The 12002-nt window shown below is 47.3% G+C and overlaps 1 protein-coding gene across 5 annotated transcripts in view; it reads right to left on the bottom strand.

The window, feature by feature from the left end:
- Window positions 1–1414: 1414 nt before the first annotated feature.
- PCNT (pericentrin) overlaps window positions 1415–12002 on the bottom strand; it is a 113593-nt gene continuing 103005 nt past the window's right edge. For all 5 annotated transcript variants that reach the window (XM_044303371.1, XM_044303372.1, XM_044303374.1 and 2 more), the window contains 5 exons: window positions 5533–5771; window positions 5165–5238; window positions 3243–3393; window positions 3031–3158; window positions 1415–1748 (listed from right to left, as the gene is read on the bottom strand). In XM_044303371.1, the coding sequence (XP_044159306.1) occupies window positions 1705–1748; window positions 3031–3158; window positions 3243–3393; window positions 5165–5238; window positions 5533–5771 (636 nt within the window). In that variant the 3' untranslated portion in view covers window positions 1415–1704. The remainder of the gene's footprint in view (window positions 1749–3030; window positions 3159–3242; window positions 3394–5164; window positions 5239–5532; window positions 5772–12002) is intronic.

Here is a 12002-nt window from a genome sequence, read left to right as displayed (position 1 = left end):
CGGATAGATTCTCTGGAATTGTCCACCACAACAGGGAGAGTCTTGTCTTTGAAGAAAGGTGGAAACTCTGATCCAATGAATAAGGGAAGCTGTCCCATGGTTTTAGGATGCTTGCCTGAAGCTCTCTGGAGTGGATCTGTGCATAAGGTACTGCTGGAATATCTGATGTCTTCTGCTCGAATGCCGCCATTGCTTCCCTGAAAGTACACTGGTAAGAAAGGAAGACCGACCATACTTGTTGCCCGATCGACTCCTTCCTTGGAAGCAGGAGAAAACTTCTTTGCAGACGGGAGTACAGATAGCAGATAGCCAGTCTAGTTGCATTAGACATGGCAGCTGCTCTGGCAGAAAAGGGGATTGCATCAGTAGAAGTGTACGCCAGGAAGTCTGCGGCTTTAGAAAATGTACAGAGGGAAGATAGTAATTCCTTTCTAGGTACTTTGTCCTTAATATGAGCCTCCAGCTGATCTAACCATAGCCTTAAGGACCTGGAGACCAAAGACTTGTTGAAGCAGACTCCCAAGCACGTCTAAGATAAACATCTGCTTTTTTTTTTATCTAAAGGATCTTCTAAGCAGCCTAAATCATTGAATGGTGGAGCCGATTATTTGGCTGTTTTAGCTACCAGGGCATCTACTGCGGGGGCTCTGTCCCGAGACGCCAGCTACGACTCCTCAAATGGATATTTTCTTTTTACAGAATTAGCAATGAAAAATTTTCATTTTGGATTTTTCCATTCTTTTCTGATAAGGGCTTCCATATTTTTATGAACAGAGAAAACTCTGGCTTTTAGGGCCGAGACCCTAAAAAATCTGATGAGCAATAGATTTAGGTTGTTTTATATCCTCTAATTGCATGGTGGCCTAAAGTAAAGGCTTGGTATATTCTGGTGGAAAAAGAGCCCTCCCTGCTGAATCCTCATCTGAAGAGAAGAAATCACCTGCTAAGGCCTGTCTGGATTCTCTATCCTTGTCCTCCCCAGAAAAATCTGAATCAGAGTCCTTATTATAGGTAGACCTTTCTGGAGACCTTGGGCGACTCCGATGTTATGGAATTGGTATCCAGTATTGCAATACTTTTTCTTGGTATCGAAATCAAATTAAACTCCTGGTATTGTGACAACTGTACACTGTGGGAAGAGAGCCTTGTTGGATATGCTCAACCAGTCACACAAAAGCAGATAACATGGAGTTTCTATGTGCGATCAAAACATCTAGACAAAAACTTTTATATCCATTATGTGTATATGTGGAGTGTATGGCCTTGACAAGAAAACTTTGATGCATTTAATGGTCCATCATATCAGTGATCAAATGTTAATAGAAAGTTTTTTAATACTTAGAAACTTATCATTAATTGCACAAAAACAATTTTTTCTTTTTAAAAAAGGCAGGAAAAAAAAGTAACTACACAATATCAAATAAATGTGGATAAATGATTTATTTTTTACAAAATGACAAAAATATAACACATAAAAAGCATTGACCACCCAGTGATCACTCAAATTAAGGAGTCTCTCTGAACCGAGACTTAAGTGATTGTGCTCTCCTCCATATACAAACTTATTACATTAAAAAAACAAACAAACATACTTTATACAAAGTACTAAAATATTAAGTGTATAAATAGATTTATTGATAGTAGAAAAATACAAAATTAGTTTTTGCATATTAAAAATAAAAGCAGGAAAAAGGATCGATGGCCTCATTTCCAGGCATATTTACCATGAGTTTGTTCTAGTGAGGGACCTGTAGAGAAAGAATAAATGCTTTTAAACTTCAGGAGATTTCCCCTCTATGTATCTGTCGAAAGTTTCTGGATGCACAAAACGCAGCCACTAGAGAAAGCCACACATTCCTTATTGGATTTTATTTGCATTACACAAGTTTCTTTCTATGGGTTAAGTGAAAAGGAAAGTATCCGCTGTGATTTTTCCACAAATCAGTGGCAAAATCCACGAGTTACATTGCAAATCAAGTTGATATGGTATGGACTTTAGATCATATCAATTTCCAGGCAAATTTTTTATGCAGTATGCAGATGAGATTTAGTAAAATGTCATCCTTTTGACTGGTACTGTATGCTGTGGATTTTGAATAACCAATATTATTGCGGATCCGCAATTACGGTCGTGTGAATATACTCTTATACTGACATGATACCATCAGTGTAAGGCTACATGCACACGAACCAATTTAGTTTCTGTGTCCGTTCATTTTTTTTTTGGGGCGGATAGGATGCAGACCCATTCATTTCAATGGGTCAGCAAAAAATGCTGACAGCACACCGTGTGCTGTCCGCATCAGTATGTCCGTTCCGTAGCCCCGCCAAAAAAATAGAACATTTGAACTTTTCTTGTCCGTTTTAGGCATTGTTACGATGGATCTGCAAAAAAAATTATGGCATACGGATGTCATCCTTTTTTTTTTGCAGACCGAAAAAGACACATACGTTTGTGTGCATGTAGCCTAATTTTGCAGAAGTAAGATCATGCAGAGCATTATAAATCATTATAATGCCATGCGATCCTGTGAAAGGAACAGTGTTTTTAACAGGGAATCACGCTTCCACAGTGTGTTTTCTGCACTGGACACGCTTGTCTGAAAGAGGTCTTTCCCTATTGAGTGGGTAGGCAGAATTATTTGAAGAATGTTCTACAGCATACATCTATCTGCTCTCTTGCTAAATTAGGACTGTTAAAGACTAGTAAAAAGAATTTCACATAACTGTTTTTGCCATTATGAACAATGTATCAAATCAACAAAGAAAACTGGTGTACAAGTGCGGCAAAGTTCTGCGGTATCATGTGATAAAATTCGCAACTTTTAGGATTTTCACAGCTCACAGCACTTTTAGAAAAGTGGGCAGAGATTAGGGGGAAGGTAATAGAAACCCCTATCTCAAACCTGTCCCATTATTCTTTCATCAGTGTTTAAAAAGGGACTTACTTGCACAGATCTTTGTAATAGGAAACAATGTCTCATGTTCCAACCATCTTAAGTGCTGATGTTTAGTTTATTATAGACTTACCATTCTGAAGTCCGCCCAGTCTTCGTTGGACCAGCTCCAGATGGTGGATATACTCTGTAATAGATTGCTCAGGATCTTGAGAAGAGTGGCAAGATCTTTCAGTGGTTAAGGCTGGGGAGTGTCCGGCCCTGTATAAAACAAGAAAAACAAAATCACTATCACTTTAGTTCTTAAAAACAATTAAGAGAGATCATGAACCTTTTTTTACTAACCATTTTGGTGTCCACTGTGATGGCTTTACAGATATCGTACCGGTACTAGTATTCGGACTGCGAAAGATGCTAAATGGCAGGTCTCGGGTTGGAGGGGAGCTCAGTGTTGTACCACTCTGCTGTTGTAAAACATCCATTTTGTTCACTGGCACTTAAAAAAAAAAAAAAAAAAAAAAAAAAAGTATTGTAAAAATGTCACTGATGCAGGCCCTTATGGAATTTTGCATCAAAACCTAATGCTTAGCAATTCATGTCTGGTCAAAAGTCTCAGCAGAACCAGAGGTGCATAAAAACTTAAAAAAATAAATAAATAAATAAAGGTACCACTTATTCTTACATGTCTAGATCTTCACAAAAAAACATTAATGCTACCTGCATACATTATTTGCCGAAAAAAAAAAAAAACATGAAATCTGCACTATTAATCACGGTATTGCTGCATTTGCTGGTGCGGATTTCCTCTTAGATTTTAACAACCCCACTGACGTCTATGGGGAAACTCCTCTACAGACGGTATGGAATCGCACAAACTATTGATAAGATTTCAAAATCCGCCCGGCAGGTCAATTTCTGCACGGAAGACAAAAAGCAAAGTGTGCATGAGGTTTGCCAAATCTCATTCACTTTGCTGGTACTGTATTACACTGCTGTTTATCCGCACATAAATCGAAATTGTGCGCAGTTGTCATAAAGAGACCAAAATTTCCACAATCAAGATGCCAGTAAAAATCTGAGACACAAACGGGCACTGGTTTATGCAATGTCCCTTATTCCTACCACCCACAACTTTAGTGGAAACAAAAGCCCTCCTGAAGGCTTATTCAGACAACCGCGCTGCGTTTTGCGGTCTGAAAAACACAGATGCCGCCCGTGTGCGTTCTGCAATTTACGGAACGGAATGGGCAGCCCATTATAGAAATGCCTATTCTTGTCTGCAAAATTGACAAGAATAGGACATGTTATCTTTTTTGTGGGGCCACGGAAAGAATCAGCACATCGCGTGCATTTTTGGTGGCCCCACGGTTGTGTGAATGAGCCCTAAATGTGACAACACATACTCATTATCAAAGGGTAACGGTAGGTCTCATCAAAGCATAGCATGTGGATGTGCGATCTATGTTTTGCTCCTTTTTTTTTGATAATTCATTAGCGTCTTTCTTTCTCCCATGGTATCAGCACTCCTCCATTTGGCCCTGTGGATTCTAATTAGCAGACTGCATAAGGGTTAATAAATTCCTACCAATTCTCAGTTGGAGTTCCTGGTAAGGTGAGCTTTTGACATCTTTTCACATTGTGTGGTACTGCGTGGTCGCCATTGTTGCTCTGTGGCGCCATGCTGGCAGGGCCCAGTGCCAGGGTTGCTTTGACTAGCAGGGGTGCTGATGGACTGCTCGGTCCTACCGTCTGCTGTTGTGGTTCTGCAGAGTCGGTGGTAGCAACGTGGTGTGGCACCAAATTAGAGTAGGTTCCACTTAAGGGGGCAACCTTGGAGTGGCGAGTGGGCTTTTGCATTTTGATCAAAACGTATACCAATGCCTCATGTACAGTACGTAAATCAGGGGGCTGTATACTATTTTTTACACCGAGACGCGGTGTTCACACTTCAGCTATATGGTCAGTTATTTCCATCAGTGATTGTGAGCCAAAACCAGTAGCGAAACCTAGTCAAAGGTTTTTGACCCGCACCCGATCTTGGCTCACAATAAAAGGCCACTCAGACGACCGTAGTGCTTTGCAGATCCGCGAAACACGGGTACCTGCCGTGTGCGTTACGCAATTTGCGGACCACACATGGCAGCAACCATAATGGAAAATGCCTGTCCTTGTCCGTGATTGCGGACAGTAGGACAATCTTTTCCACAGAACGGAACCACATATAGGGACAGCACACGGGGTGGACAGGTACATTGTAGGATTCTTACCTTGCCGTGTCCCTGAATCTTCACCACCACTTTTACGATTTACTTTATGCCATTTCCTGACCAAGAACTTTAACCTGGAAAATATTTTTTTTTTTTAAAGCAAACACGAAAATGGTCATGATAAACTATGGAGTACAAGTCACAGGATACAGTATGCATTGTACACACACTTTTCTAGAAGCCTCACCAGACTTAATGTTTCTTACAGTGTCCATCACTAACTCAATCTGGTTTTCTGTCAGAATATCTATCTAGCAGTATAAATCTGTACACAGAGTCATGATTGACAGTCACATGAGCCAATAGCAATCCATCACTCAAATAAGCTTTAATAAAATAGGCTTCTGTAAACCAAAAATGATGTGTACCTAGAAATGGCAATGACCGCCCTCACAGCTGAACGAAATTTTCCGATGCCAGACTGGCATTTACTGGGAATCTGCAGATCCGCAGGAGAAGGATATACACCCATGCGTGCAATCAGAGACAGGGTTGCCTTTTCACATGCTTGAAAGCCCCCAAGGAGGAGGAGTAAATATTTCTTTTGGTAGACTAAGGCTTTGCGGAAACTTTCAGCTCTGAGGTATTTTCGGTAGAGACGCTGCATCTACGAAAAAAAAAAAAAAAGATTGAAGTGGATTTTAGAGGAAAGTATATGACCGCATTTTTCACGTTATAAGATGTACCGGATTATAAGACGCTCCATATTTAGAAACAGAAAGTTAGAAAAAAATATTTTCTAGGTCTATTTTCTTTGCACTGCTATACACACACACAGCCCTGATACACTCTTATCTTTAAAGGGGTTGGCCACTCTATTAGCACTTATTAAACTGTAATAAAAAAAATGGGAAATATTACACTTGGGCCTCATGCACACGAATGGATTTTGTTTCCGTGTCCGTTCCGTTTTTTTTGCGGATAGGATGCAGACCCATTCATTTCAATGTGTCCGCCAAAAATGCGGACAGCACACAGTGTGCTATCCGCATCCGAATGTCCGTTCCTCCGAAAAAAAAAATAGTGCCGCAAAAAAAAATTGTGCCATAGCCCCGCAAAAAAATAAAAAATAGAACATGTCCTAATCTTGTCCGTTTTAGGCATTGTTATAACCGATCCGCAAAACACATAAGGTAGTGTGCATGTAGCCTTACTGATATCTTCTTAAGCAGATCTACCTAGTTTCCTTGCTATTGGCAGCCACGCCCCCCTCCTCTCACCACGCCCCCCCTCTCCTGCTCTCACAGCTGCCTGTCTGGTCTATCCCTGCACCTACCATGGAAGAGCAACCTGGTCCATGCCTGAAGGAGTGCTGCTGTCTGGGTCCTAGAAGCACCCTGCTTGTATCAGAGGTGCCTTCTGCCTGTGCGGGGCTGGAGGGGCTTAGCAGGAAGATTCTTAAAAGCAGAAATAAGGAAATTTTTTGTGAAACTCACCTGTAAAATCCTTTTTCGTCTTTTCCATTGGGGGACACAGACCATGGGTATAGCCTAGGTCATTACTAGGAGGAGACAATATGCAAATAAAAAAAGAGAGCTCCTCCTCCCCGGGCTATACCCCCATGCGTGCAAAAGCAGTAGGAGGAGACCAAAGCAATAGAGACCAGAACAAAGGAATACCGCCATCGGACCGAAAACCTTCAGGACCCGAAGAACTAAACCAACCCTTCCTACAACATGCAAGAATGGGAGGGAGCTGTGTCCCCCAATGGAAAAGACTATAAAAAGATTTTACAGGTGAGTTTCACAAAAAATCTCCTTTTCTCGTACATTCCATTGGGGGACACAGACCATGGGACGTCCCAGAGCAGTCCATGGGGTGGGAAAAACCAGCACCTCCAGGGGGAACGCCCAGTGGTCAAACAGGAACCACCGCTTGCAATACCTTGCGCCCAAGGACAGCATCCGCCGATGCCAAAAAGTGCAATTGGTAAAACTTTGTAAAGGACCAGGTGGCCGCCTTACAAAGTTGAGATGCCGAGGCACGATTACACCTAGCCCAGGAGACCCCCACCGCCCTGGTGGAGTGCGCGGTAACCCCGGCCGGGGGAACCCTGCCACGGGCAAGATACTCTGTGGCAATAGCTGACCGAATCCACCGGGCTACTGAGACCATGGAAGCCGCCAGACCTTTGCGAGGCCCCTCCGGAATCAGGAAAAGGGAATCCGTAAGGCGGAAAGAGGCAGTAACCGACAGGTACACTCGCAAAGCCCGGACAACGTCCAGGGAATGGAGAAAGCGCTCCTTGCGGTTTGCTGGGGATGGACAAAAAGAGGGCAGGACTATATCTTCATTAAGGTGGAAGGCGGAGACCACCTTGGGCAAAAATAAAGGGACCGGGCGTAGCACCGCCTTATCCTGGTGGAAGACCAAAAAGGGCTCCCTACAGGAAAGCGCGGCCAGCTCAGATATCCCCCTGATCGAGGTGATCGCCACCAAAAAGACCACCTTCCAGGTGAGAAGATTCAAAGAAACCTCCGTCAGAGGTTCAAAGGGAGCTGCCTGGAGGGAAGACAGATCCAAATTTAGGTCCCAGGGGAGGAACATACGGAGGGACCGAATGCGAAATTCTGGTGAAAGAGCGGTCCTTGAGACAGTAGGTCCTCCCTGAGAGGAAGAGGCCACGGAACGTCTGCCAGCATCCGAGTGACGTCCGAGAACCAGGCACGGCGAGGGGGAAGCCTCACCACAGAGACACCAGCGCGTCCACCCCGTACGCCTCCGGATCCCAAGCACGGGCCAGAAACGTGGGAACCTTTTTGTTGAGCCTGGACGCCATCAGGTCGACGTCCGGGCGGCCCCACCGGCGACAGATGTCCTCGAAAACTTCTGGATTTAAGGACCGCTCTCCTGGATCCACAGTGTTGCGGCTGAGAAAGTCCACCTTCCAATTGTCGATCCCCGGGATGTACACTGCCGACAGTACTGGAACATGAGTCTCCGCCCACTGGAGGATCCTTTCCGCCTCCTGCATCACCGTCTGGCTGCGGTTCTCGCCCTGGTGGTTGACTTAAGCCACGGCTGTGGCATTGTCCGACTGGACCCTTACTGGGAGACCTGCCAGGAGAGGAGTCCAGTGAGAAAGGGAGAGGAAAATTGCTCTGAGCTCCAACACGTTGATCGGAAGGTGGGCCACCGCTGCCGACCAAACCCCCTGCACCATCCGGGTCTGAAGAACACCACCCCAACCTAGGAGGCGAGAGTCGGTGGTGACGACTGTCCAGGAGATCGGAAGAAAGGACCTCCCTGAAATCAGGTTTTGGGGGGACAGCCACCACTGGAGTTCCACCCGTACCTGAGGAGGCAGACGGACTCGAGAGTCCAGACCGCACGACGTCCTGTCCCAAAAAAGGACAGAATCGCCCGCTGTAGAGGCCGAGTGTGAAACTGGGCAAAGGGGACGGCCTCGAAGGAGGCCACCATCAGCCCCAGAACCCTCATGCACTCCCGGATGGAGAGTCGTTGAGAGCGCAGTAGGAGAGACTCCTGAATTCGAGAGGACTTGGAACCCGGAAGGAATATCCGAGCTGCCATGGTGTCCAGAACCATCCCTAGGAAGGTCAACCTCTGTGAGGGGTGAAGAGATTACTTCTGGACATTGATCAGCCAGCCGAACTGCTCCAGAGTCTGAACAGTAATCCGGACTCTGTCCCTGGCCTGGGGAAGGGAGGAAGCCTTTATCAGTATGTCATCCAGGTAGGGTAACAGAGATATGCCCCTGGTACGGAGGAGCGCCAAGTGTGGTGCCAAGATCTTTGTGAATACCCGAGGGGCCGTAGCCAGCCCAAAGGGCAGGGCGACAAACTGGTAATGCTGCCCGCTGACAGCGAAGCGCAGAAACCTGTGGTGAGATTCTGCTATAGGGACATGCAAATAGGCGTCTTGTATGTCCACCGACGCGAGGAATTCCCCTGGAAGAAGAGAAGCAATAACGGATCGGAGGGATTCCATCCGGAACCTCCGGACCCGCAGAGACCAGTTTAACAGCTTCAGGTCTAGAACAGGATGCACCGATCCCTCCTTTAGCACCACAAATTGGTTGGAGTAGAAAACTGCGCCTTGCACCTCCAAGTGGACTAGAACAATCACTCCCCTGTCCAAAAGGGAAGAGTCCGCCTGCAAAAGAGCCGAGGCCCGGACCGGATCCCCCGGAACCCAAGAAGAGAAGAAACGCTCCGGAGGCCTGGAAGCGAATTCTATTTTGTAACCAGATGTTACAATCTCCAGGGCCCAGGCGTCCTGGATATGCGCTCTCCAAACCTGTTAAAAGGAGAGCAATCGGCCCCCCACCGTAAGAGTTGGGGGCGCCCCTTCAGGCGGAGTACTGCTTGGGAGCCGCAGGGCGGGCTGATTGTGGCCACAGGCACCAGGAAGGCTGGTGCTTAAAGGCAGGCTTCTTACGGGAGTCCTGAGAGCCACCCAGGAAGGGGGCTGCCGCAGATCTGGAAGAGAAGCGACAAAAGGACTGGTTCCTAGAACCAGAGGACCGACCTCCAAAAGGTGCGCTTGGATCTAGATTGGTACTCTTGCCCCCCGTCACGTCCGAGATGATCTCGTCCAACTCAGCACCGAAAAGCCTGGAACCCGAAAAGGGGAGGTTAGTGAGGGAACGCTTAGAGGAAGCGTCAGCGTCCCAAACCTTCAACCAGACTTCTCTGCGCTGTGTGACCGAAATCCGCGCAAGGAGAATGCTAACATCAAAGGAAGCTTCGCAGAGAAACTTCGTCACCTGAGACATCTGGAGGATAAAGTTTAAAGGTGTCCGCAGAGGCATCCTGCTCCGCCAGGTCCTGATGGTGGCGCTGCAACCATTCGGAAAGCGCTCTGTATACCCAGGCCGAGGCGAAAGCGGGCCGCAGGCCAGTGCCTGCCAGAGTGAAGATGGCTTTGGACAGAGAATCCAAACGCCTGTCAACTGCATCCCGTAGAGACGAACCGTCCAAGACAGGAATGGCTGTATTCTTAGCCAATCTGGCAACCGGCGGGTCGACCTTAGGAGGAGAAGACCACTGTTGCACATTTTCTGCAGGAAATGGATAAAGAGTATCCATACGTTTCGTGGAAGAAAACTGGTGATTAGGGCGGTCCCAGGCCTTAGAGAGGACCTTGTCAAACTCGCTATGTATGGGGAATACAACCGTTTGAGGTTTCCTCGAGTGGAAAAGAGGGAATTCCTGGCTACCAGCCGAAGGAGATTCCCCCTGGATATCAAAAGTATCCCGGACCGCCGCCACCAAGTCTGCCACCATAGTGGACAGCTTGGGCGAGGGCTCCAGCTCTGTGTCCTCGTCAGAACTGGACCTTTACCCTTCCGATCTATGGTCCCTGCTAGGAGGGGAAGTGTCTGAACAGGCCTCCAGGCGAGGAGGGGAAGCAGTCATCCGAGGAAGGATGCTGCTGTGTACGCTGCCTCTTAGTGGCCGAGCGTCCTCTGTGGGAACCACTGGGAAGCGGTATGGTGTTAGCCGCAGGATCCGTGGACGCCATGCGTTCCATGAAGGCCATGGCAGCCCAAGAGACTTGGGCTAAATCAGCGGCCACTCTTGAAATGGCAGAGGCAAGCGGGTTCCGCGGGCTCCGACAGGGCGGAGGGAGGACTGGGCTGAGTGAGAGGGGGAGGAGGAGAGGACGATACTGTCCAGGGGCAAGGCAAAAGTCACAGGATCCCGTGACCGAAAGTGGCAAGCAGCAAATCATAGCCGCACTGGGGCCGACTTAAATTTTTGTGAGGCCCCTGCAAAGGAAGGGGTCAGGGTCTCCTACCGTTCCTGCAGCACGCAACCGCGACAGAGTAGAGCCGTGAGAAGCCGAGCGCTGAGCCGGAAGTGCGGAGCAGAAGAATAGGATGCCGCCCACAAATAGCGTCAGGTGGTGCGAAACCCGCACGTGCGCGGGAAATATGAAAAATAACAGACGCGGCTGTCGGAAGGGTAGGAGGGCCCGCCACCTAGACACCGCTGAGGGAGAGCAGAGGAAGTTGCCGCTTCTGTAGCGATGCCCCAGACAGGGATTCTTCCCTGTTACGAATAAGAACCTTTCGAAACGCGTAAACAGCCCACACCAGAGAGAATGTGAGTCCTGTATTGTCTATGCACAATTGTTTAATAAAGATGGAGAGCCTGACACTTCAAAAAATGAGTGCTGGAGCCTGAAATTTCTAAGTTTGTTGCTATACCTGAACAAGGGATTCTTCCCCCCTTCAAACCCCCCACCAAGCGGCCCAAAGTGTCACACCGGGAGACAGTGTACTTATCTGCGCCATGCAGTCTTCACCCCTCAAATCCACACCAGAGGAGGTCACCTCTCAGTCAGCTGGCACAAGGAGTGGCAGTGATCTGGAGGAGCTCAGGAAGGTGACCCCGAATCCGGTAGGCCGCCAGAGCTGCAGCTCGAGCCCGGTTCGACTTAACTTCTGGGGGAGGGTGGGAGGTAGTTGGGGACGTCAGTTCGACCCCGGCGCTTGCTCCACCGAGAGACCAGGGAAGCAGAATTGCGACCCTGCGTCCACTGCTGAAAAAATAATAAACAGGAGTAAAGTAGAAAATTTCACCTCCTTATCCAACAATAAGCAAAACTGGGGTCCTCCCGATGGAGCATGGGGGGTATAACCCGGGGAGGAGGAGCTCTCTTTTTTTATTTGCATAGTGTCTCCTCCTAGTAAAGACCTAGGCTATACCCACGATCTGTGTCCCCCTATGGAATGTACGAGAAAAATTAACTTTTGCAGGAGGAAGGAAGACTGTGAGGAGAAGCTGTATATTAAAGAATGGAGTACCGCACACTGTTTTGGGTCTTCCCGGTGCCAGCAAAGACCTGATGGTCATCCAACAGTAGTATA

Source organism: Bufo gargarizans, chromosome 8 (assembly GCF_014858855.1).
Source record: "Bufo gargarizans isolate SCDJY-AF-19 chromosome 8, ASM1485885v1, whole genome shotgun sequence".
Classification (NCBI taxonomy): Eukaryota; Metazoa; Chordata; class Amphibia; order Anura; family Bufonidae; genus Bufo; species Bufo gargarizans.
Note: the sequence above shows the minus strand (reverse complement) of the source record. Positions and strands in the feature narration are given on the sequence as shown.